The 26,443-nt window shown below is 42.1% G+C and overlaps 2 protein-coding genes across 2 annotated transcripts in view; both read left to right on the top strand.

Annotated features, from left to right (window-relative positions):
* otogl (otogelin-like) overlaps positions 1–17,354 on the top strand; it is a 37,330-nt gene extending 19,976 nt beyond the window's left edge. The window contains exons 22-58 of the mRNA XM_062420917.1: positions 149–192; positions 735–900; positions 1,584–1,691; positions 1,853–1,991; positions 2,720–2,854; positions 2,991–3,137; positions 3,244–3,363; positions 3,577–3,693; positions 5,435–5,591; positions 7,441–7,467; positions 7,613–7,792; positions 7,872–8,150; positions 8,239–8,356; positions 8,448–8,527; positions 8,688–9,562; positions 9,886–10,063; positions 10,162–10,304; positions 10,392–10,415; positions 10,555–10,647; positions 10,740–10,929; positions 11,202–11,416; positions 11,606–11,747; positions 11,827–12,012; positions 12,154–12,366; positions 12,637–12,741; positions 12,856–12,963; positions 13,065–13,166; positions 13,254–13,358; positions 13,536–13,576; positions 13,684–13,747; positions 13,929–14,107; positions 14,209–14,313; positions 14,391–14,510; positions 15,329–15,374; positions 16,163–16,234; positions 16,943–17,022; positions 17,154–17,354. Coding sequence (XP_062276901.1) covers positions 149–192; positions 735–900; positions 1,584–1,691; positions 1,853–1,991; positions 2,720–2,854; positions 2,991–3,137; positions 3,244–3,363; positions 3,577–3,693; positions 5,435–5,591; positions 7,441–7,467; positions 7,613–7,792; positions 7,872–8,150; positions 8,239–8,356; positions 8,448–8,527; positions 8,688–9,562; positions 9,886–10,063; positions 10,162–10,304; positions 10,392–10,415; positions 10,555–10,647; positions 10,740–10,929; positions 11,202–11,416; positions 11,606–11,747; positions 11,827–12,012; positions 12,154–12,366; positions 12,637–12,741; positions 12,856–12,963; positions 13,065–13,166; positions 13,254–13,358; positions 13,536–13,576; positions 13,684–13,747; positions 13,929–14,107; positions 14,209–14,313; positions 14,391–14,510; positions 15,329–15,374; positions 16,163–16,234; positions 16,943–17,022; positions 17,154–17,354 — 5,404 coding nt within the window. The remainder of the gene's footprint in view (positions 1–148; positions 193–734; positions 901–1,583; positions 1,692–1,852; positions 1,992–2,719; positions 2,855–2,990; positions 3,138–3,243; positions 3,364–3,576; positions 3,694–5,434; positions 5,592–7,440; positions 7,468–7,612; positions 7,793–7,871; positions 8,151–8,238; positions 8,357–8,447; positions 8,528–8,687; positions 9,563–9,885; positions 10,064–10,161; positions 10,305–10,391; positions 10,416–10,554; positions 10,648–10,739; positions 10,930–11,201; positions 11,417–11,605; positions 11,748–11,826; positions 12,013–12,153; positions 12,367–12,636; positions 12,742–12,855; positions 12,964–13,064; positions 13,167–13,253; positions 13,359–13,535; positions 13,577–13,683; positions 13,748–13,928; positions 14,108–14,208; positions 14,314–14,390; positions 14,511–15,328; positions 15,375–16,162; positions 16,235–16,942; positions 17,023–17,153) is intronic.
* Positions 17,355–18,258: 904 nt separating this feature from the next.
* ptprq (protein tyrosine phosphatase receptor type Q) overlaps positions 18,259–26,443 on the top strand; it is a 36,967-nt gene continuing 28,782 nt past the window's right edge. Inside the window, 16 exon segments of the mRNA XM_062421496.1 lie at positions 18,259–18,288; positions 18,388–18,472; positions 19,058–19,146; positions 19,305–19,430; positions 19,566–19,707; positions 20,164–20,448; positions 20,611–20,828; positions 21,544–21,724; positions 21,956–22,327; positions 22,438–22,749; positions 23,407–23,697; positions 23,825–24,124; positions 25,022–25,152; positions 25,454–25,583; positions 25,671–25,824; positions 25,956–26,062. Coding sequence (XP_062277480.1) covers positions 18,259–18,288; positions 18,388–18,472; positions 19,058–19,146; positions 19,305–19,430; positions 19,566–19,707; positions 20,164–20,448; positions 20,611–20,828; positions 21,544–21,724; positions 21,956–22,327; positions 22,438–22,749; positions 23,407–23,697; positions 23,825–24,124; positions 25,022–25,152; positions 25,454–25,583; positions 25,671–25,824; positions 25,956–26,062 — 2,953 coding nt within the window.

Genomic DNA, 26,443 nt, shown 5'->3' with positions numbered 1-26,443 from the left:
TTGTCTGCTACATTTGAAAAAGCAATAAAAGCTTGAGTGATTGTCAAATGAGACGTAGAGCACTTAAACTAACCTTGTGTTTGATAACATAACACTCACTGTACCAAACACTCACCCTTTTTTTCTCTCCCTTCCTGTCCTCCACCAGCTTGTGCAGAAATGGGAAGATGGAGTGTATGCCAGAGGAAAAAGGTAACCCCTTCACACTCCCCCTCCATTCAGTTCCTCTCATTCGTTCCAACAACAAAGTGCTTTTTCAGGCTGTGTCCCTGTTGCTGAAATCAAGAGCCTTATGTCAGTAGTTGTAGCTTGTTTCCCATGACTGGCTGTTGCAGTTGAGGTTTAAGAGGATGAAAGCATTGATTTTTTTTTTGAGTGTGTGTATATATTTGTGTGTATGTGTGTGTGCACTCAGTCTGTCAGTGAATTAATTGGAGTGGCTTGTCTAGTTGGGGACAAAAGCCATGTCCCCAATTTTGAAAAAGCTGACTTTGGGGTCAATGGTTAAGGTTAGGGTTAGGTTAGGTTAGGTTTAGGCAAGTAGTGGTTATGGTTAGGGTAAGTCTCCATGACATGAAGTCTGTGTAATGTCACCAAAAGTGTGTGTGTGTGTGTGTGTGTGTGTGTGTGTGTGTGTGTGTGTGTGTGTGTGTGTGTGTGTGTGTGTGTGTGTGTGTGTGTGTGTGTGTGTGTGTGTGTGTGTGTGTGTGTGTGTGTGTGTGTGCGCTTTATAGAGCCAGATAGCGTAGAGGTCGGGGAGTGTCCAGAGGGTAAAGTGTATCACAGCTGCACTGAGCAGAGAGGAGGCGTAGCCTGTGCACCAACCTGCCGTAACCTGATGTTGAACCTCACCTGCCCTCCAAACACACCGTGCATTCCCGGCTGTGTCTGCCCTCCTGGGTAATATAAGCCCCTATTACCTTCCAAAATATTTTTGTGTCTTTAGTAACAATACCAGTCAATTTTCCAGCCCATTTGTCAAAACATGCGATTATAAAGTAATTCTTCCCTCCTTCCTTCCAGGGAGCCTCAGGTTTCCGTTCATTTTAATGTGGTATAAAAATACTTGCAGATACTTTAAAAATATGCTTCATCAGAACATTTTGTTGCCTGTATGTGTTTCCTGTTTGCAATTATCTTACCATGGTATGATATATTCACTATGACAAAAAAAGAACAAATTAGAGAATCACTTAGCTGCAGTATCAATTTTCAAGTCTTGCTAAGTGGATTTTAGAATTCTATTGAAAGGAACTGACTCCAGAGGATGCCTGCAAGGTAGGAAGTAATTAGTCAGTCGTCATCTGTAATGAATGAACAAAATTTTGCACAACCACAGGTATAGGCTTTAAAGGTGCGTTTAATCAGCGAACAATGACACAGCATGTAGTGCCTGCTTTCATCAGTTGGGAATTATAAGGCTTTATCAAAGGTATCTTGACAGCACACAGTCATATGGTTTATATTTATTTTCACTTATAGGTTAGGCTTACACCACTGGGACACTTAGTCCTCAATATGGGTTTAAGTCAGGTGTTTGCATGTTCTGTACCTCCTATTTAAGTTGTGTTTTATCTATGAAGGTTGGTGCTCCATCATGGAGAGTGTTACTATCCGGAGAATTGTCCCTGCGCCTGGCTAGGCCTTGAGTACCTGCCTGGGGAAATAGTGGAAACGCTGTGCTACAAATGGTATAAAACCTTACTGTACTCTTCATTTGTATAAATCCATGAATAAAGAAATAGTTAGATTGTGACTCATCTCTAACAAACTTTATGTAAAAATGGATAAAATTGCATTTTTGCTTTCTATTTACTTTTTACATGTACATCCCATGCATCTGTTTCCTCAGTGTGTGTCACCGTGGCTATTTTAACTGCAGCTACTCACCATGTCCAGCTGTGTGTACTGTCTACAGCGACAGGCACTACCATACCTTCGATGGCCTTGAGTATGACTACCACTCTGACTGTCAGGTCTACCTGCTCAAAGTGAGTGGAGTGTGTTGTGTGGTTATCTAGGGTGTTCCAAATCAGGGCCAAATGTTGGTACCCAGTCCCTTGTGATAGATTGTGTGCAAGAGGTGGTATCTGTTTGGAGGCATAGGAGGAGCATCCTTCACATTTCCTGGCATAGACTGTTTTGGATCTGGGAATAAAGATACAAGCCTATTTCTGATCTTAAGCAACGGAGTGGTTTTTAATTAGAGCAGATTAAGGTGTGTGTGTGTGTGTGTGCTGGTGTGTTTGCCCCATGGTAATGCTAGCAGACGTTGGGCAAAGCTGTAGCAACACAAAGAGACCAGTGTTCACTTCAAACCCCAGGGCTCCTGCGCTCCCAGGGATATAGAATTAGAATTAGCAGAACAGACATTCCAATTCAGACCCAACAGACTGCAGGTCACCACGCAGACCTGAAAAGAATGGGGAAACTTGTCAGAGCAGTGTCTTAATAGCCTAGAGTTCCTCTTCTTCTCACCTCTCATTTATCCATGTTGAGAAAGTTTCCGAAACAGGTAGAATGAAAGTTGGAATATGGCAGGTGGAGTTTATTTATTGCATTTCTGGTTATTGTGGCTTTGGTTAAGCAGGTTTTTTTTATAAATGAACAATGTGTGTTGTGTTTGTAGGACAGAGATAAGAGGAGATGAGAAGAACTGCTTTCCTCCCAAGATTAGCCTAATATTTTGTGAATATAATCGCCTTTTCCCTCTCACCAGAGTGCAGGAGAAACCGAGGTGTCCATTGTTGCCCAAAACAAGGACTGTTATGAGAGCGGCATTGTGTGCATGAAAATACTGGTTATTCACGTGGGACTTACCAAGATCTACTTCACTGACAACTCTGGCAACCCTGTACGAACTACACACACAGTCACTCTCGGTTAAGCTATGTACCTGTGTCTTTTTTTTACCCCTCAAAATTATATTTGTTAAAAAAAATCCACTCATTTATCTTATTTTCCCATATATTTTTATTGTCCTGCCCCAGAGCCCATCCACTGTTGTGGGTCGAGGGTCAGAGTTTGAGCTGTGGACAGCAGGCTACTACACCGTGGTCCACTTCTCCAATCAGGACCTCACCATCCTCTGGGATCGCAAGACAACTGTACACATCAGAGCCGGTCCTCAGTGGAAGGTCCATACTAGCAGTTAATTTTTATTCTGACAGATTTCCTCAGATGTGCACTGTTATTATGAAAGAAATCAGAAAACATGACTTGGTGTCTGCTCTTTTCCTCCAGGGCCTCCTCAGTGGACTGTGTGGAAATTTTGATAGCGTGACAGTGAATGATATGACCACCTCCAGCCACATGGAAGTCAATAATGCACAGACCTTTGGAGAGAGCTGGGCCCTGGGACAGGTATGAGTCAGCTCAGCCCCTCTCCTTTTATTAATTCTCCCTGTAACCTCTTTCTGTCTTTGTCTGTCTCCATTCACTCTCTCTTTCCCTCCTCCATAGCTCTCTGTTGTCCCTGTAATTTATGTGTGCTTGTCTCCCTCGAGTCCACTGTGATATTTAAGAGTAATCAGACTCTCAATCACTTTCTCTGTGTGGACATTTTGTGTGTTTTAGTGTGAAAGTGACTATGTCATTGAGCGACCGTGTGAAGGGGACTTAGGGAGACAGCCTTACGCCAAGAGGGAGTGTGCTCTCCTGTACAGCGATGTCTTTGCACCCTGTCACAACGTGGTGAGTACCACTGAACTGACACACACACACACACACACACACACACACACACACACACACACACACACACACACACACACACACACACACACACAAACACACACACAAAAACGTCTGTATGCGGTATATGTATCTCTGGAAAGGTTATCTTGCTTGCAGTGGGGAACAACTCTTAATTGATCCCAGAAAGCACAGTGTTCCTCAGACACAAATACCAAATACCAAACCAGATGCAAGATTTCACACTTGAACAGACACACTCACACAGACACATACTTACATTTTTGGGTAAGTATAGTATTGCCCTATGTGGCCAGCAGATGGAGCCATGTATATGTGCACAGAAGTGGTCAGTTGGCCACTACATAAAAACTGAAGCCAGCCAGATCACTCACTTGATTTAAACACTGTTTTTATCATGCAACCTGCTGATTTGTCCTGTTGTGTTTGGAGAGTGGCGTAAGTATAAGATAACCACTATCCAATCAAACCAGATATGTACTATTTGGGAAAAATGGTTCTCCTTTTGTTTTACTTGTGTGTTCCTCCAGAGATATTATTTCTGTGACTTCAGGCCAAAAACAAAATATACATGATTCATATGTATCTTACTTTGCTAAGTAACCAGAAAGATGGCCTTGATCAGCTCTTTTCTCAGATTCTGTTGTTGTTGAGGCTTGTATTGTAGAAAAACAAATTCACACAAATAAGTAAATCCAAAGTTTTGTGATGATAACATGACATTTTTCCTGAAGACTCCCAAGAGGCGTTGCTACTCCTGCTCTAGTGGATTCTGCATTCATTCATTAATTCTGCAGATGCAGATCTCTCTTTAGTATCAGGAATTTAAGATTTAAAAACAAAGTTAGCCAAATGTCCCTGTTTTAGTGGTTTCACTGAAGTTTTCTGCACATCCTTATTAGAGAGAGAAGCACACACCCAATGAAATCAGGTAAAAATCCATGTCTGTATGTTTTCACTTCCAAAGCTCAGCTTTCTTGAGAAAAACATCTTATTTCAGATTCAGAATATGTGTGTTCTTCCCTGTGAAGACACATTCAGTTTGTTTTATTTGCTTTATAATGTGCATGATAGGAGGACAGCGATGGAAAAAGAGATTCATTGTGTGACAGAAAATTACACCACAATACAAAGCACATTTTGGAAAATATGTTGAATAGGTATGTTTTTGTTGGCAGTAAAATGCTTGTCTTAAAGTTAAAGGCTCAACTGTAAGTTTCGGTCTGAAGTATAACAAACAGATACAGTTAGACAGACAGATAACTAAATTGAACATAACCCTTTTAGAAGCATGTCCATAACAATTAAATGCAGGTCTGCTGCTCCAGTGAGAATGTAGCAAACTGCCAATTCAATGTGCTTCTTAAATCTTCTTAAATGTTAGAATAGAGATCTAAGAATTACTGGGCAAGTACAATAGCAAGTGCCAAAAACACAGAGTCCCAGTTAACTCGCCTTTGGACAGACCAACTCATTGCTGCTGCTTTTTGCCTTCCTGTCTGTCATAGAGCTCATCTGATCCCCTCTGCACCAGAGGTTGACCCACATTCCTTTGTCTTGATATCTCATCACTCCTTTACAAACTGAATTATTGAAGACTACTCACCCCCTAAACAAGACCTCCCCCAGTTTCCCCCAGTGAGATTTGGCCTGGTTCACTTTACAATGGTGTGTGTATGTCTGTGTGTGCTGATGTATACATGGTGTATGTACCCTCCAGGTGGATGTGGCCTGGTTCTATAGGAACTGCCTGACAGACACTTGCAATTGTAACCGCGGGGGTGACTGTGAGTGTCTCTGCACATCCATCGCTGCATACGCACACAAATGCTGTCAACAAGGAGTTACAATACACTGGAGATTGCCCTCAGTGTGTCGTGAGTATACACACACAGACACAAACACACATGCCCATAGTACGTTAGTCTACTTTGTGTTGTGACCCCTGCTTACCTCTTTGACCCACTTCCACCATTCTCTCTGTCCACCAGCCAATATACTTTCAGTTACATACACTACCGTTCAAAAGTTTGGGGTCACATTGAAATGTCCTTATTTTTGAAGGAAAAGCACTGTACTTTTCAATGAAGATAACTTTAAACTAGTCTTAACTTTAAAGAAATACACTCTATACATTGCTAATGTGGTAAATGACTATTCTAGCTGCAAATGTCTGGTTTTTGGTGCAGTATCTACATAGGTGTAGAGGCCCATTTCCAGCAACTATCACTCCAGTGTTCTAATGGTACAATGTGTTTGCTCATTGGCTCAGAAGGCTAATTGATGATTAGAAAACCCTTGTGCAATCATGTTCACACATCTGAAAACAGTTTAGCTCTTTACAGAAGCTACAAAACTGACCTTCCTTTGAGCAGATTGAGTTTCTGGAGCATCACATTTGTGGGGTCAATTAAACGCTCAAAATGGCCAGAAAAAGAGAACTTTCATCTGAAACTCGACAGTCTATTCTTGTTCTTAGAAATGAAGGCTATTCCATGCGAGAAATTGCTAAGAAATTGAAGATTTCCTACAACGGTGTGTACTACTCCCTTCAGAGGACAGCACAAACAGGCTCTAACCAGAGTAGAAAAAGAAGTGGGAGGCCGTGTTGCACAACTGAGCAAGAAGATAAGTACATTAGAGTCTTTAGTTTGAGAAACAATCGCCTCACAGGTCCCCAACTGGCATCTTCATTAAATAGTACCCGCAAAACACCAGTGTCAACATCTACAGTGAATAGGCGGCTGCGGGATTCTGGGCTTCAGGGCAGAGTGGCAAAGAAAAAGCCATATCTGAGACTGGCCAATAAAAGAAAAAGATTAAGATGGGCAAAAGAACACAGACATTGGACAGAGGAAGACTGGAAAAAAGTGTTGTGGACGGATGAATCCAAGTTTGAGGTGTTTGGATCACAAAGAAGAACGTTTGTGAGACGCAGAACAAATGAAAAGATGCTGGAAGAATGCCTGACGCCATCTGTTAAGCATGGTGGAGGTAATGTGATGGTCTGGGGTTGCTTTGGTGCTGGTAAGGTGGGAGATTTGTACAGGGTAAAAGGGATTCTGAATAAGGAAGGCTATCACTCCATTTTGCAACGCCATGCCATACCCAGTGGACAGCGCTTGATTGGAGCCAATTTCATCCTACAACAGGACAATGACCCTAAACACACCTCCAAATTGTGCAAGAACTACTAGAGCAGAAGCAGGCAGCTGGTATTCTATCGGTAATGGAGTGGCCAGCGCAGTCACCAGATCTGAACCCCATTGAGCTGTTGTGGGAGCAGCTTGACCGTATGGTACGCAAGAAGTGCCCATCCAACCAATCCAACTTGTGGGAGCTGCTTCTGGAAGCGTGGGGTGCAATTTCTCCAGATTACCTCAACAAATTAACAGCTAGAATGCCAAAGGTCTGCAATGCTGTAATTGCTGCAAATGGAGGATTCTTTGACGAAAGCAAAGTTTGATGTAAAAAAAATCTTATTTCAAATACAAATCATTATTTCTAACCTTGTCAATGTCTTGACTCTATTTTCTATTCATTTCACAACGTATGGTGGTGAATAAGTGTGACTTTTCATGGAAAACACAAAATTGTTTGGGTGACCCCAAACTTTTGAACGGTAGTGTATATCTTCCTTGTTATGTACTTTCTTTCCTTGTTGTGTGATTATATCTGTGCTATTGACATCCTTTGTAACACCTTAACTGTGTTGCTCTCTTTCAGCCTACGACTGTGAATACTATAATCAAGGTATTTATGAAAGTTGATTAGTCGTTTTCAAAGAGCTATTTTGTTGATTGTCATTTGCAGATTTTCAAACTTTACACACTCCCTGATTCCCTGAAAGCTTTTCACCAAACTAATTTCCTCTGTCTCTCACTCACTTCCACCACAGAACTAGGTGACGGCCCATTTTCCTTAGTGAGTGCAGTGTATAATGACACCATGTTTGGGGTGAATCGCACCAGCAGCTCAGTGTTTGTTCTGGTGAGAGAGAGACCAGGGCAGCTGCCTGCCCCAGGCCTACTGTTCAACTTCATGATCACAGCAGGCCTGCAGAAGAACAGAACATCACGTGAGCATCCATATCTACACAATTACACATTGCTACTGTTTTTTTAGGTAAGTTAACCCCCATTTGCTTATTTTCCCAGGTGTCCCGGTGGTGTCACTGGAGTCTGCAGAGAGACCAAACTATTTCCTTGTCATATCGGGGCGCACCCGTCTTCAGTTGGAGCGCTGGAGTCGAGGGGAAGAGTTCCGTCGCAGAGCAACCTTTATCCAGCATCATGGCCTGTTTCTGCCCGGTCACACCTCTTTTGAGCTTGTCAGCCAACCTGGAATCTTTTTGACACTGACACGCACTGCCGCACGAGCTCAGAGATATGACACCTCTGACAGCTTCAAAGCCAGCAGTAGCTTCATACTGGAGGGTCAGAACTACATGCATGTAACTTATCCACATTCACATGAATGCATATGCACATAGATGTTAACTAATCAGGTCCTCTCCTCCGGCAGAGAGCAGTTTTGTAATTCCTTACCGTATGATGTGTGAGTGGCGCTATCAGGCCTGTGCGAGTCCCTGTGTCCACACATGCAGTGACCCTGATGCCACACGCTGCCAGTTCCTGCCTCCGTAAGAGCCTTGGTTCATTAAAAGTACTCATTATACACCCAGCGTAATCTATGCTTAACTCAAGTGCTGTAATTGTTTCTGTGTGTTTCAGCGTGGAGGGCTGCTTCCCACGTTGTCCCAAGAACATGGTCCTCGATGAAGTCACTCGAAGATGTGTCTACACAGAGGACTGTGAGTAAAGCTAATGAGTGTTTTGCCTCAAAGGTGCAATGAAACGCTCAGTTTTTCTATTACAATACATAGATCTAGTTGTGTTAGTCTTGTTGTTATCTTGAATATAATGACAAAATGCTGTATGTGCTTGTAATATTGGGCTACTTGTCTCCTTTAGGTGTGACTCTTCCCCCAACTCCTACTCCCTTTGCATATGTGACGCGGTCCAACAGAACTACTACAGCACCACCAACAACAACTACAACCACAACAACCACTCCAAGTACTACCACTACCACAAGGCCTACAACTACCACAACCACTACTACCACCACTAGAGCCACGACTACCTCCTCCACTACTGTCAGGCCCACGACAACCACTGTCACCACTACCACTCCCACCACATCAGCCACTGAGAGTGTCACCCCTTCACCTACCGCATCTCCATCACCCTCTGCTCCACCTACGACCCCCACTACTCCCCCAGCCCCCCCAGAGACAACCACTCTCAGCACGACCATAATGACCCCCACTCAAACTACAACAACCACGACGATCACCACAGCAACACCCTCTTCTGTGCCCTCTGAAGATACTAAAGTGCCCTCCACTTCTTCCCCTCCTTCCCCTACTACTCTTGCTTCCACCACTTCTCCATCCTCTCCTACCTCCACCACTGTTACCACATCGTCAACACTAGCGCCAACATCTCTCATAACTTCCACCCTACCTCTTCCAACCTCATCCACCACACAGCCACCACCCATCACAGTTGTCACAACCACACCGGCCTCCACCACTCACACCTCTGTCCCTGAAACTACCACCTCTTCTCAACCTGCACCAGTTGATACAACCATAACCGTAGAGACCACCACCCCAACAGACACGTCAACAGTTGCTGTGACCACTACAGCACCACTTCCTACAACCACTGAGCCTACGACTGAGCCTGTAACTACAGAAATAGTCACAAGCCCCGACACCTCTCCTACAGTAGAGAAAGAATCGACCACTCCTCCATTCCTCTTGCCCACTACCCCCTGTACAGTAAGTGTTGCTGTCACTGTGTTTTCAAAGATAGGGACAGTTATGTAATTAAATACCTGCATGAATGGGTTAGTGTTATAGTAGTGTTATAAGTGTGTATTTCAGTTTGTGCTCCATTCTTTAAATGTAATACTAATTATAAAATACTGAATTTATTTGCTACTTATAGGAATATAAGCATGAATATTAAATTGTAAAATGATTTTACTATTCCTTGAATATATTATACCGTACATAAAATATACTTATGAATAGTATTCTATATAGTATGTATATTATCTATTTGCCATAGTGTGTAAAAGGCAATGGTTATGTCTCTGCAGCCTCCATACTCCTACCGTATAGATGAGTGTGCAGAGCTGATCTGTTTCAATGGAGAGCTTCTGCTTCACAACTCCTCTCTTCATTGTCGCTTTAACACCACCCAGCCCCAGTGCAGTCTGCTGGGCATGCCCATCCTCATCAACACAGATACCTGCTGCCCACAGTGGCAGTGTCCATGTAGGTTTGGTTGCTTCACATTCAATAGCAGTGATGAGGTAAACCAGATGTTCAAATGATGCATGTTGTATTTTGTTGCTACCATTTCTTTTCGCCAGGTCGATGCACTGTGATGTCAGACCTGCGTGTGATCACGTTTGATGGCAACAACGTGGCCTTGTATGATAACGGCTCCTACATTCTGGTTAACCTGCCGAGAGAGACTATTATTGGCACTGTGGAGAAATGTCCTACCAGCCAGGTAAGAAGCCAAGCAAAGGATAAAATATGATCTTCAAACCTCTAAAAACTGATATTTTCCTGCAGTGAATTATGTTTCTTTTTGTAGAGTGTAAACTCCATCAGAAGAACAGTGAGTACAGCCTCTTCTTATCTATAATACAGTTGTATTTGCATCAGGATCAAAAGCTTATATTCATCCAATAAATATTATCTTGTATCATTATCATCTAATCTAATATCATCTATCATCTAATTTCACTTCCCCACAGAGTCCTACAGGTGGAACATCTGGTCTGTGTTTTAAGAAACTGAACATCACTACCTCCTCCTACAGGATCATTATCAACCGACTGGATCGCAAGGTTACTGTCTTTACCTAATTTACGGTCAAAGGTTCAATTTATCCCATCCAATAATACGATTTTTGTGTGAGTCCGTGCCCATCTGTCTTTAGGTGTCAGTGAATTACAGGCCTGCTAGGCTCCCATTCTCCCGTCACACTCTTTATGTGGAAGACACGGGCAGCATGTACCTGATCCATACACCTGGCGGGGTCAGCATACAGTGGTATCACAGCACTGGTATCATGGTGCTGCAGTACATCACACCCAGTAATGCATCTGTGCCCACTCGAGGCCTGTGTGGTGAGTCCACACACACACAAACACATCCCAGCTTTGACTCCATCAGCACAAGCCTCATTTATCTAAGTGCCAGCTCTTAGCACCTAAAGGCTTAATGTCTAAACAGCAGCATCACTTTGACTTGAGTCATTATGTGATATGACAATTTGAGATGTTGAGATCCATTTGGTTTAATTAGGGAGTTTCACACGCTCATTATCTCATTCCACTTTTATATTTTTCACTGTCTATGCAGCAATAAAACTAACAAACACTGAAATTCTATCCGCCAGGTTGTTGCGATGGGAACCCAGAGGATGACCTTAAGCTGCCCAATGGCACAGTAGTCAGAGAGGGAGACATGATGCTGTTCCTGCAGGCTTGGAGAGTCCAGACTACTGATGATACTGAACACACACGGAGGGTCGGAGACAACTGCACCACTGGGGACTGCTCCACTTGTCTCTCCATGCTCCACCAGAGAGCATTCACACCATGCCACAGCAAGGTAGCTATAGTATTCACAAAAATGTATAGTATTTTACAGGTTTTTTTTTGTTTGGTTACTTTTCTGTTATTCCAATGCAGCAACAATTGTTAATTTGTTGATTGATTAAAAAAAACCCTGATTAATCAATAATAAAAGCAATCATAAGTTGTTGCCCTACATGACTTTAGCCTGGTTGTGTGTTTGCAGGTGCCTCCAGAACAATTCTGTGACATCATGTGGGCGGGGGACCTGCACTACATGGATCACCAATGTGACTTTCTGGCGGCATACGTGGCGGTCTGCTACACTCATCAAGTCTGCATCAGCTGGAGACGACACAACTTCTGCCGTAAGGAGACACTCACATATGCAGATGTACTCACTCATGTTTCACATTTGCTCATGCATAAGTGCATGTCATCCTGTAGCATTGCGGTGTCCCCCTGGTAAGGAGTATCAGCCATGTGTGAGCACCTGCACCAGCCGCACCTGTCTAAACAGAGAGTACTATGAGGAGACCACCTGCTCCTTCATCAGAGAGGAGTGTGTGTGCCGCAGTGGAACCATCCTGCACCGTGCTGACTCCCCTTACTGTGTAACAGAGGACCGCTGTGGTGAGTGAAATAGTAATTTCACACCTTTTGTAATGAACACTGCACTGTCAAAGAGACTACATAGGTTTTAGGCTGTGTTTTACATTACTTTTTGAATTTAACAGTATCCTTGGTGTATTAACTTGGCTGTGGGTTATGTAGTGTGCACAGATAATGAAGGTAACCCCCGGGCCCCCGGCGAGGTCTGGAATGGCTCTGCTCGTGGCTGCTGTCTGTACAAGTGTATGGAGAATGGCTCTGTGGTGGCTATTGAGCCTGACTGTAACTCTGTCCCTACACCGCTGTGTGAGAGAGAGGGAGAGTATGTACTGGATGTGCTGGAAGAAGGAGCCTGCTGCCCAAAGAAGATCTGTGGTGAGGTTCAAATTTGAACTTGTTTGACAAGCAAAACTTTTTGGCCTAATATGAACCCATGGGAGGTGCTGTTAAGAGATCATGGTTTCATTCTTTCCCTTCACTATGATGTTTAAATATTACATAGCTGATGGTTATCCAATACTGTAGTTTACCAGTATCATAAAATGGTTAAAATAGTTCCAGTTGCTTTCTTCTTGGTTGAAAATCACAAAACCAATGAATTATCTTTCCTTTCCTCATTTTGTTTGCTCTTTTGCTCCCTGTCAGAATGCAACATGACCATCTGTGACAGCGAAGCACCACCTTGCGATAATGGGAACCGACTTGTGATTGGTTACAGCGCTTTGTCCTGCTGCCCAGAGTATCGATGTGGTGAGTGCAGACTTCCGTTCAATTTTCCACCATTCTCTGCAAAGTGACATGTTGTAAACTTTGGGCTGAACATTTACTTTCACTAACCACTTTGCTGTAACTGGTCTTCCTCAGAGTGTGACCCCATGGCATGCCCTCCTGTCTCGGCCCCCGACTGCAGGGAAGATCAGTTTCTAGTGGAGGTCAGGAGGGAAAAATCCTGCTGCTACTCTTATCTGTGTGGTAGGTTTTAATTGTGATTCAAAAGCCAATTGAAACCTTCTGCTGTGGCTCCGTCTTTAAAACTTGCATCAATTATAGCAGTGTGTTTTCTGTCTGTGCAGTGTGTGAGTCATGTATTGAGCCCATTCCAGCTTGCTCACATGGAGAAATTCTGGCTGTGGATCTAAACACCACCAACAGCTGCTGTCCACAGTACCACTGTGGTAAGCTGTGTGTGAGTATGTGTACATGTCTATGTGTGTGTTTTGTGTCATCAAAGTCACATTTATGCTTTTTTCCATGTGTTGCAGTCTGTGATGTCAACCTGTGCCCTGAATCATCTGTGAGCTGTGCACCTGGCCTCTCTTTGATTCAAACTAATGTCCCTGGGCATTGCTGCCCGCAGCACCACTGCGGTACTCATACACTCTTACACATACACACACACAAGCACACAATTAAACCCTACAGTATATTTTACTGGCACATTGAGTTGATAATTGAAGCTGTCTCAGATGTTGTTATGCCTGTCACCTATTTGAATAAACTTCACGCCACCTCTCTCTTTAACTTCCTCTCTCTGTCACTACCAGAATGCCAATGTGAGGACAGCTCTCCCCCTGTCTGTCAGGTGGTAAGTCAGCAAAAAGTTGCATCACAAGTCACTGTCTAATCATTTCTTTGCTGGAAGGAAGCACAAGTGAACAAATTCAGTTAAGTCAGCACTCTGTTTTCCCTCAGGGGGAGGTGGTGGTTGAGGTTCCAGACAGCAGCACCAACTGTGGCTGTCCTCAGCATACATGCCGTATGTGTAATGCATGCATGAAAGCACACAGATACACTCCACTGGCATAAGTGTGCCAATAGACATTATTTCATCCACTGCTTCATTCACCTGACCCTTAACCTACATATTTACCATTTGTCACATACAGTATACTGATTGATCTTATGTATGTATATTATGTGTGTGTGTGTATGTGTAGAGAAGGCAGAGGTGTGTCTGTTTCAGGGTGTGACGGTGCTGGGGCCAGGCCAGTCTCTGGTTCAGTACTTTGAAGGAGAGTTATGTTACACTGTCCACTGCCTGCATCACAGAGATCCAGACACTGGCTTTTATGCCATGGAAATCACCTCTGTCAACTGCACCCAGAAATGTGGATCAGTATGTATCCAAGATATTTTAATTGTGAGAAGCATTTCTGCAATGTCATCTCTTTAAACTTTTACACCACGTCATCTTCTACTTGTCCTCTCTATTTTTAGCACCAGGTATATGTACAGTCCTCAGATCCTCAGGTGTGCTGCGGCTCCTGTAAAAATGTCTCTTGCACTTTCACCAGTGAAAATGGAACTACAGAGCTTTTCGCTGTAAGAGTGAACACATCCACATCCATATGTGCTAAACACTGTTTTCAGAGCAATACAGATTTTGATTGTGTGTGCAGGCAGGGAGTTCCTGGGTGGAGAACTGTACACGTTACGACTGTATGGAAACAGCAGTGGGAGCCGTGATACTCGCCTCTGGGGTGGTTTGTCCACCTTTCAATGACACAGAGTGTATTCAGGTCAGGATCTCTAAAATGTACTGTAGGGTTAATCTGACTGTACATGGGTATCATGGGGATAGCTACAGTAAACATGTTTGCTACATGTATAATAACCTCAATAATTACAGTACATAACTATACTGTATGTAGGCCTGTCACAATAATTATATTATTGGCTAATCTTCCAATAACCTAATTATCAACATCATCATGTCTATATATCAACTTATTGTATGATACATGGACATGACCTTGATCATTTTTTTTACCTCAATATTGCCACACTTGACATTAGCAGCTAAGAGACTATTCATGTCATATTGGCTAAGCAAGTAGTTGCCTCCATTCCATGTCCTGGTTGGAGACTGCAGAAGCGAGTGGCGCCGCTTAAATGGAATTAAAGGTAAATAACTCTGTCCCGACCCATAATGGCTTCAAATGAAAATATTGTTTATCGCTATTATTTCTGAGACAATATATCGTCCAACAAAAGTAGTTATCGTGACAGGCCTAACTGTATGTTCTGTGTTATTGTTTTTTTGTATAGAGAAGATACATAAATCTAATTTTGTCTGCTTACCTCCCAAAAATGATCTACTATATATAGATGATAAAATTAAAAACAACTAAAGACAAACAACATGTTTAACTTGTACAGACTGTACTGACTGCTCACACTCTTTACAACAAACATTTTCGATAAGACCATTTAAACTCTTACCTATCGATTGAGACAGGTGAAAAATTGATTAACGTACCCTTACAATATGTTGAATGTGTTTTGTACTCATTGGAGTCTTTCCCATTAAGTCTGGTTTCTTACTCTCTTCCTGCAGAATGGCGGTGTGGTTCAGAGTTATGTGGATGGCTGCTGCAGGACATGTGAGTCTCCAAATGTATTAAATGCTTCTGGTAATGCTTTCAGCTGTCAATCAAAGGGTGAGCGCCTTGTTGCCTGGCAGTGGATGGGTTTATTGGCTGAGTGGTTGGGGGTGTGGCCTGTTGTAGAGGGTGGAGATAAATCCTATTACTATATTTCCCACAATCCCTGGCTTTCCCAGCTTGTCCCTCTAATATTCGGTGGAACAACTCAAGAAAATAATAATAATAAATTAAATTAAATGATCAAATATTATTGCACTTAACATTTAGAAGTCAATATTTAACCTCCTGTTATCATGGTGATAATCTGTGAACTGTAGTTTATGTCTACTTTACAAAATTAAATTGAGTAATAAGACATTTCTAGGTTGTTTAATTAAATCTTTTTAGATGCATAAATAAACATGATGACATTTTCTCTCTCTGTGGATTCGGCATTGCAGCCTCGCCCGCTTGCCTGCTTTACCAGTGACTTTGCATTTTGACCAATCGGGGTGCTCCATGGTGAGCGTTTTACCCATAAGGATGCAAGATGGTGCAAGGGCTAGAGTTCGCCCTGCTGAGCTGCTCTTTGTAGTACATCAAGTGACTGAGTTTCTTGGCTGGCTGCCCGGAGTAACCCGAAAAAAAGAAAAAAGAAGCGAAATCCATGTGCATGCCAGCTGCACTGATTCCCTCCTCTGTGTGTTTGTGACGTTGAACTGTGTTTTCCGCATCAAACGTAACCTAATGTGTGTTCTCCTGACGTTCTTTGAACCGGATGGCTGCGGTCCTGACGATGCTCCCAGGTTCTGGAGTGGGTGTTTTACCATTTACCGTTAATCCCGTAACCCCCACTGGTAGTACTAACTGTGACACAGGTACCACCACCTTGCACTATTCCCACTTACAATGATGTTTTGACATCCCAACTCTCACTGACTCATTCACCTTCACTGCCAGGCTTTCTCTTGGCATGTAGGTAGATGTATGTGTGATTCTGTTTTTATGGTTGTGTATATGTCTTTTCAATTTCTTCCTCTCTCCCCTAAGTCTTAAAACACATTATAAGATGACATTTAACCTTGCATGAATCCCAGCTACATATCCATCAGTGTGTGATGTTGAATATAAAAAAGATAAGGCAAATGTGTTCTTAGCCAAATGAACTCCACTGTAACACACAAAGCAAGAGATCATCTAGTCCTTTCATGCATTCCAGCCCTGCACAGAATCCATTTGACTAGCTTTGATTGGTTTAAAAGTAAGGTTAAGTTTAGGTCAGTAGCCAATAGGAGAGCCAGATATCTGCTGTGAGAACTATGCCCCCTGTCAACCATCTGTCAATCAAAGCAAGCTGCTACTGCTGGGCAACAAAAAGCCCCGCTCAATAGGCCTTTCAGGGTTTGTGACTGACAGATCTCTGCAGTAAAATGATTAAAGGGTTTGTTTGTGTGTGAGCATATGTTTGCTGGTGTGTGTGTGTGTGTGTGTTTGTACAGTGATGTTACAGTGTAATGTGTGTAAGTAATGCATTTACTTCGGAGTGTTACCTTGTGTGTCCATGCTTTTTGTGTGAATATGGGTAGGCAAAGAGGATGGTAAGACATGCAAGCGGGTGGCCATTCGGACTACCATTCGAAAAGATGACTGCAGGAGCAATGCACCGGTGAGAGAGAAAAGAAACATGCAAGCACAAAATGAGGAGGCTAAGAAAAATTATACCATTTATAAGAAAACACCTACTATAATGCATCACCTTATGCCTCCCGCCATCATCCTCTCTCCCTCCTCTTACAGGTAACAGTCTATTCTTGTGATGGGAAATGTCCGTCTGCCACCATATTCAACTTTAACATCAACAGTCACGCCAGATTCTGTAAGTGCTGCCGCGAGAGTGGGCTACAAACTCGCTCAGTCACGCTTTACTGCTCTCGCAACGCCACAGTCGTGGAGTACAACTTCCAAGAGCCTTTGGACTGTTCCTGCCAGTGGAACTAAATAAAGGGTCCAGCCAGAAAAACAAAGGAGGGCTTAAGGGATGAATGAGGGTACTTACAGTGCTAATGGACAAGCATGAAAACCAGCCATGTTTCATTTTGTTTGTCTTAATAGTACACATTACAACACTGACCATGTCGTAGTTGTAACAAAAACGATATTGAAAATAAGTGATGTAAGTGGGAGATTGTTTTCAAGTAGTTTGCACTTTAATCTTTATTTTCTTCAAGACCTACTGTGCCAACCCAGTCAGCTTTTTAGTACTTTCCTGTGATGGTACGATGCCTTTAGCCTCTTATCCAACTGTGTATTAATAATTGATATCATGTTGACACAGCAGTTGTTGCATTTTTACTGTATATCTGCTGTCGGGTGCAAACAATGTATATGCATTTTGGTTTGTCTTAGGAGATCAATGAAGCCTTTGTACAAATGAAAGTGTTATGCAATGTTTTGTTTCCTTTGAAAATATTAATCAGTTTCTAGAAATGTGGTATTTGCTCTCTTTGTAGCTTCAATATTTTGAAGTAGATTAGGTGAATAAATGATTTAACTTTGTTTTGTCTTTGTTGCATGAGTGGCCGTGTCCTCATGATACGTCCTTTTTACACATCCTTTCTCTTTCTTTAACACTTATTAAACACACACACACTCATCCTGATTCAGCATCTGTAGTGCTGACACAAGTTTGTGTTTCACTTTGGGAGGTTATTGCTTTGTGGGAGTCACCACTTCATAACATAACCCCTCAGTGGACTCAGCTCTGTGTGTGTCAGTCATTTCTCCCTTTCACATTCTTTTCATTCCACATGGGCCAGTACTTCCACCACACCCCACATCCAAACTAATCTCGCCACTGCACTGTTATAAACATTTTGGAGCACATGCTTATTTTAGAAGTTAGATGAAATCCGGAAATCCTAGACTTGACTGGGTGACTGCTGCTCTTTCAGAGGCGTCAAGCTAGTGGGCACATCTCAATTCCCCATAAAGCCCCACCACACCACTTCCCTTATCCTTCTCTTCCCCTCAGTATAGCCCACATCCACCTCCAGCCTCCCCACCCCTCATCTCCTCAGGAGCCAGCTCTGGAGTGACATGTGCCCGTGGTTGCCATGGTGAACTGTTCTTATCCCAACAAAGAGCCAGAACAAATTGGGTTGAGCTCATACGTGCAGTCTCTCTCTCTCTCTCTCTCTCTCTCTCTCTCTCTCTCTCTCTCTCTCTCTCTCTCTCTCTCTCTCTCTCTCTCTCTCTCTCTCTCTCTCTCTCTCTCTCTCTCTCTCTCCTCCCCCCATACACACAGAAACTCCCTCTGCCCCTTCACATAAAAGTTTGCTTTTCGAGGAAAGAGCCATTGAACGCGGACTTTGAGTGCCCGCTAAATTCAAAGTCTGGGCAGTGCGTAAAACTAGTAAAAAAAATCAGAGATCTCCTCTGGGTTTAATAAAACTAAGCGTGTGTGCCAGACTTTCAAAGTCGTCTACAATACCTATACCTATTTGTATGGCATAGACGGTGAACTATTTTACCCTGAGCTTTGCGGCAGCGACCCAAATAGTTCAGTTTGGGACTTTCCACAACCGATGTTTACGCACAGCTGTTTTTAGTTTGCGTATGAGCCTGCCGATGGCTGAAAGCACATCCAGGATCCGTTGTCTTTCGCCGTGACCGAAGTGATTTTATACATTCAAGTTGATCAGTGATTGCTGCTAAGTGTGTTTGGTGAGATGGATTGACTCTTCAAATGGGTGGAACAGAGCGTCTTTGGTTACTTGCTAGTTTATGTCAGGTAAGGTAAAGACCAAGACCATTTTTATTCCTCTGTAAAGTTGTTTATAGGTGTAAAAAAAAAAAAAAAAAAAAGCATGATTATTGTCCTTATATATTTTTCCAGGTGCATTGTCAGTATATTTAAGCTAAACTTTCCTCACACTCTTTCCTCTTCAGGTGGTATTGCTGACCTGTGAAAAGCATTCAAACCCTGTTGAGGTTAAAGCTGTGTTTCACTCCTTCCCCTTTGCTCAACATCCAGACAGCTATACAGTCACCTGCAGGACTGCAAGTAACCATCTGGTAAGAACACTTGAATAGAGGAAAAAGTGTAGTGATAGTCTGGTTCAGCGTCATTAGTTTTGATATATGAGCTGAGTTTATTAAGTATGAGAACCCAATATATTCTTGTCAAACTTTGTTACAACATCTCTGCAGGTGTACGTGGAGCCCATTCACTCAACATGTGCTCCTGACTGCAAGATGTCACTGTGGTTGGTTGAGGACCCAAGAGGCTATAATATCACATTGAGAGCCAGCAGGAATAATACCACGCTTGAAGCAAAGACCTTTCACTTCAGTGAGTCCTTGTGCTGAAAATTGGCATATTTCATTAAATGGACTACATTTTTATAGAGCCTTCATAGCCTTCCAATCATTCACAGCATTTACTCTACATGCCACATTCACCCATTCACACACACTTTCATATGCTGATGGAAGAGGCTGCCATGTGTGGCAACTGCTCATCAGAAGGAGTTTCTAATAATTCAAAAAACACACTCACGCACTAATGGCAAAGCCTTCGGAAGCCATGGGGTGGGTCTGTATCTTGCGACACTTCGGCACACAGATTGGAGAAGCCAAGGATCGAATAGCCAATTTTCCGATTGGTGGATGACCCACTTTACCTCCTCAGCCACAGATGCCCCAGATTAGAGTGCTTCAAACAGATTTTTAAAGTGTTGTATAATGTTGCATGATGTTAACATATCTCTTTTTATCTCTGCCCTTCCCTTTCTGTATTCATGTCCAGTTCCAGTCTTCTTGTCCTCTCTTCGTATATTCAGCACAACCACTACTGCCCTCCTGACATGGGAACTCCACAGGCATCAAAGCCTGTCTACCTTGAGTCTATACAACACTCACACACAATCTGTCACACACAACTTCAACATTAACTCATCAGAGGCAAAGTCCCGGTACGCAGTGAAAGATCTCCAACCTGGCACACGCTTCAAGGCCCAAGCTGTGATCACTACATCCATAAAACACCTCAATATTACCTTGAAGCAGAGACTCAGCATTGGCATAGAAACAGGTACTGTACATCTGCTGTACCACAAACACATGACCACAACTTGATCAAACCGTAAAGGAAAAATTCTGTTTATTTCTACTTGATGTATTTCCAAAAAATGTGGCCACTGTGGCTGCAACCTGGGATCTGTGCGCGTGAGTTGACAATGACTTCTATCTCCAGCTAAATGTCACACTGGCTGGTTGGCCAATAGGAGAAGCTGCTACTCTGTGAGAAGAGCAGGTTTGGCCTGGAGGGATGCCCAGCACAGCTGTAGAGTGCAGGCAGCTGGAAGTCACCTGGTCAACCTAAAAACCTTGGAAGATCTGCGTTTTGTTTCTTCTCATCTGCTGAGACACAACGCCTTGCTGCTGCTATGGACTGGACTCAATGACCTACAGGTAGCCTTATGATAGACACTTAAAGTACACAGGAGACTATTCTTTTTTCTTTTCATCTTCTCCTCATCTTTCATCACTAAAAGTCATAATAAATAATAACATTGTATTCTGACTTTGACTTTGAATATTTTTACATTTACACTTGTCATATTCGCTAATGTGCATATTTATATATTATTTAACAGCCTTTTCTCACAATGGATTTCATTTAAGAATTCTACTATTTCAACCTCATGAATAACTTAATATTTAGTAATTTAAAGAGGGATTTATCAAGAAAACCTGATTAAATATTTAAAAGTCTGCATATTTTATTCTATCTCCTTAGGAGTTAAGTAGTTGTTCTGTCCTGCATAACTGTCAAGATTATGCAGGAAAATGAAGTCATTTGGAAATATCCTGCAGTACATACAGTGAACTTTTCTGCACAAGAAGTTTTCCCTCTAGGGAATCACAATGTTTTGAGAGAAATGTGCTGAATCACAGGCCAGAAAGGCATTTAGTCTTGATTTTAGTGCCAAGGTAAAATTATACAAGGCATTACTGAAGTTCTGATGAGCAGAATTTCAGTGGAGGGGGATTTTCTTGCAAACTAGTTTACTTTATGAACAGGAAAATCCCCATGGAAGTAGTCACTCCTTAAAGAGGAGGTTTGTTTGTCTGAAGCTGATGATGTCTTCCCACAATTAACGCCTCTTCTCTGTTACCCCCACAGGAGGAGGGCCAAACCCTCTGGTCAGACGGCTCAACCTTCAACCTGACAGACACTATTATGTCATTATTGCCAGCCAATCATACAGACTGTTTTGCTCTTCAGAGGAATGCCACAGGACCAGGATACTTTCTCACTCCCTTCTTCTGTGACATCCCCCTACCCTTCATCTGCCAATACCAGAGTAAATAACTTGTTCAATATTGCTTCATTACCAAGATCATTTACATTAAGTTACTGTGAAAATATCTCTTGTTGAATCTATCAGAGCAGTTTAATAACGTGTGTTTTTTTGTCTGGCATTGCCTCAGCCCTACCTAATCTCTCAGTCCAAACTACTTGATTGCATTTGTGAGCACTTCCTTACATTTCTCACTCAATTTGTCATGTTATTCTGCTTTTCCCTCTGCCACAGCCCCTCCAGTCCCTGCTTCGTTCTCCTTCGACCTGGTTCAGGTGACAGAGCAACAGGTAGAGCTTCGTTGGAATGACCTCTCACACCTAAACTCACTTAATCCTTCATCGTTTGAGATGTTCCTCCAGTATCAAGAGGACACAAAGGGAGAGTCAAGTCAAGATGGAAAGGTTAGAAGCAGGAAGTGGCCAGAGGACAACATAGGGACCCAGGGGAGTGTTAAAAAAGTTGTGAAGGTCCCCATCTCCCTCTCCTCTAGAGGGGTAACTGTGGCAGGTTTATCTCCAGGAAGCATCTACTCGTTCAGCCTTCAAGCCTCCCACCCTGCTGGTGCCACCTGGAGCTTGGGACTAACACAAACTGCATACACGAGTGAGTCTGCTGACAACCAGCCATGCTCATAGGTTGCACAAATGGAGCAATAATAGGCAAATATTTTTCTGCTTACAGATTTAATTTCAAATCTTTTCTATTTATTACAGGACCTCTTTCTCCACAAAATATCACTACTGGCCCCATAACATTCTGTCAGATTAGTGTTCACTGGATGATGACAGAAGCACTGTACTTGGCTGAATGGACATTTGTTGTACATTATGTGGACATGTCTTCAAAACAAGAAAGGATAGTTGGAATGAACAACATCTCCAAGTCATCTCTGGTTGGTGGGTTACAGTCATACACTGCTGTGATTGGAGGGCTGGAGTCTTACAGGAAATACAGGGTTGAAGTTTACACAGTCACCCAGCATGGGATTGAGAGCTGTGGACAGGTGCATTTGACTGTCCAAACAGGTAAACATGTTTGTTTGTGTTTTGTTTTTTTAAAATCAAGTTTTATTTACCAAAATGTGTTGCATACATGGTTAAAAATACTGTATGATATTTGAGTGTTGAGAAATGCTCCATGACATTTTAGCAACTTGACAAGTATTCAGAAAGAGTTTTAAAAAACTATATGATTAATTCAAATGTTTGTGCAAATGAAAACTTTACTAGTACATGAAAGTCAGGCTTCACTATTCCTCTCTAATTGACTGTTTAGATCACCTTACGTACGATACCAAGTCACAGTTGGCCTTGACTTCATTGTGAAGTTAATCCATTACTGTAAATGAACACCATATTTAGTTTTGGGGAGAAATGTTAAATATTTCAAACAAAGGAGTTCGGAAGAAGCTTAACATCTTAATTGTCACACCTAAAGTCCAGTGAATGGGTTTAGTAGACGTTGATTTAATGAATTGTTCTGATGTATTTAAATGACTGTAATGGCCATTTTTGCATTGCATCTAGTGTAAATACAGTTGCCATTAATGGACATTTGGTTTGAAATTTATATAGCTTCATTGGTCATCAAAACTGAAATCATGCATAAAACAATTAAGCAGGACAAGTTGTTGTGCTGACTAAACTAAAACTAAATAAATATTCTGCTGTTGTACTTCTCAGCGGTGAGGCCTCCCAGTGGTCTGCTGGTGTTGAGTACAAAGGAAAACCTGACTGTCTGCTGGACCCGTCCTCCTGATAACCCTCCAGAGTATTATATCACTTCCCACCCTGTCAATAATCCCAGTGCTTCTTCGCTGTGGATAAACCAATGCAGTCCTGGTGCACCCTGTGTAAATGAGTCAGTATGTGTTGATTTGGGCACTTTTACTCCAGGTCAGACTTATGACATAGGAGTTGTTGCTCTAAGGGGAAACGACAGGAGTCAGAGGACCAGCCTCATGCACACCACAGGTAAAATAAACAAGAATACAACCTTTAACAATGTATTGAAGTCAAACTACCTGTTTTAACCATCCTGCTGTACAGTAAATACTCATCCATTGCAAAACTACTTGTTTTTGTCTGTCTGTATGTCTAGATCCAATGCCAGTTCAGGTTGCCGTTCCTCTTCCAGTGGGCACAAATTCTGCACAGCTGTACATCCAACATCCACAGTTGGGTCTAATTGACGGGGTGAAAGTATGTCTATGTCCGGACATATGTGACCATGTATGTGAGGGATTGTGCGGGTATACTTGTCACTGGCACTCCCTCTGTGCTGGAGATCATAACATAACCCTCAGCAACCTCCGTCCAGGATCAAAATACCAGCTCAGTGTGTACAGTACCAGCCGACAGCAGACAGGACCACCTTACTACACCCACCCTTTTAAAACAAGTGAGTTACCTCTACTAATGGGAGGCTTCTGCATGCGCGCGCACACACACACACACACACACACACACACACACACACACACACACACACACACACACACACAAATATATACATACTGGCATTAGCAGACACATGTAAATACTTCTGACTTGCAGGTGTCAGCAAAACAATTTAGGTGCAACTGCATAAATGCTCAAATCCACTTTAATTAACTCATAAAATAGAAGATCCATTACCAGCCTTCGTAGTGGCCAGATCATTCACATACACAGCATTTTTCCCTATTGCTGCACTGCTTATATTTCACCTAAAGCTCAGTCATTTGAAACTCCTGCAGTTGCTGCTTTCATTGAGTGCCTCAATGAGCGATAAGCAGCCAGACAGGAAAATTAAAACAAATAAGATGTAACATTATCGGCTCTCACCAAGAGCCCTAAATCTAACTGATAAACATAAAGTTACCCAGACAGAAAATTTGGAGCATTTTCTGGTGCTGACTTGAGCTTTAAAAGTAACAAGAGTAGAGAAGTATGGCTTCTTTCACTTTAAAAATTAAAAAAGTTTAAGACTTCTTCATTTTTGAGAAAGCCTGCCAAATGTGTTTTTTCACATGATTGTACCATGGTAACTATCCTCATTCTGGCATTAATTAAAAGTATTCTTGTATGTCCTCTTCTTGTTTAGATAACAGCTAGTACAAATGAATCTGCCATAGTGTTGACACCACTAATTCACACTATACTGTAAAATTATTAGCACTGTAATGTCTTAAATTTTTTTCTCCTTTCATGTGACTCCCAAGTGTTTAAAATATCCCCAGCTGAGACTAATTAGTATGTTGAATATGCTAGGAGAATAATTACAGTTTGGTTTGCATGATATGGTTTGTGATTTAAGGTCTGGCCCCTCCCAGCAGAGTGAGGGAAGGTGTGGTGACTGATTCATCCATAGAATTGCTTTGGGATCCAGCACAAGGACATGGTCATAGCTACGAGGTCATCTGTTTCAACTGTGACTATTCACTCACGGTAAACAAACAAACAAAAAGTAAATGTATTCAACTTTGCTTTTAGGTTTAAGAAGCAGGTTTACTGAGACTCATATTTGATTAAGTGTCAGAGTCTCCCCACTGGAATGACTAATGAGTTGCCTTGAGCATGGCACTAATCAGTGGTTGCTTCAGGTAAGATCCATAGTGACCGTGTTTTTTATGTATCAAACATTAATGTATGCAGTGTAGCCCCTACTGCTGGAACTAATGCTGTTACTGTAAGAATTATAATTAGGCTATTAGTAAGCTTCCTTACTTATTTAATTTATGTCCTACAGGTGCAGAAGGTATTCATTGAGAGTGCAGTATTTTCTAGTCTGACTCCAGGCAGACTCTACCACTTTGCATTAAGAACAGAGAAGGAGTCCTTCACAGACAGTTCCCCTGTCACCATCAACATTACTGCAGGTAAACAGACCCCAACACACACACATGCGAATACTGCTCCCATTTTCTATTCTAATTACTTTGTATTTTTCTTTTTTTATGCGCCAGCTCCCAGCCCCGTGGAGATGTCTCTTATCAATAAAACCATATCTTCCATATGCATTAGATGGAATGCGGTCAGGGGTGTAGTCAGTGGACTCATCCTGTCAATCACAAACAGAACATTCAATCAAGAGCTGATCATTTTTCATCAAGAGTCCAGGTCAGTCTCGTTCTTGTCAGCAATTTTATGGGAGTGGAATTACAATCAGTCAAAACTTTCTTTATTAAAAACATGGATTACTTAAAGCTTATGCCTAAAACACTGAGCACTAGAGATGTGTGCGTTTACAGATTTTACACTTTTGAAGGCCTCGCTCCTGGAAGCCGATATACAATGGCGGTGATCAGCACCAATGGGGAAAGGAAGAGTAAACCTGCTACTATTATCCTCTGTACTAGTAAGTACAAGAAAGACAATGAGTCGGATCTCAAAATGAATGTAGCAGGAAATAAATAAACAGAATTATGCAGCACAATTTCAGTAAGTATTCTGATTATATTAAGAAAATTAGATTATGAAAAATATAATATATTTCAGTTCAGGTGCAGGTTCTTTGGTAAACCATGAGAGACAAAAAGTAATTAATTAAAAATTATTTTTGTCTGTATTTGTTTTCAGTCTTATGTCACTTCACTGATAACATTTTATTACAATATTGTGTCAGTATAGGATGGTGATATGAATTTTTTCCTTTTCACAATGGACCTAAAATCAAAACCACCAGCCAAAAAGGAAATTATGCATGTGTGTATTTGGCTTCAATATTTGCCTAGATTGC

Source organism: Scomber scombrus, chromosome 6 (assembly GCF_963691925.1).
Source record: "Scomber scombrus chromosome 6, fScoSco1.1, whole genome shotgun sequence".
Lineage (NCBI taxonomy): Eukaryota > Metazoa > Chordata > Actinopteri > Scombriformes > Scombridae > Scomber > Scomber scombrus.
This window is presented reverse-complemented; position numbering and strand designations above follow the sequence as displayed.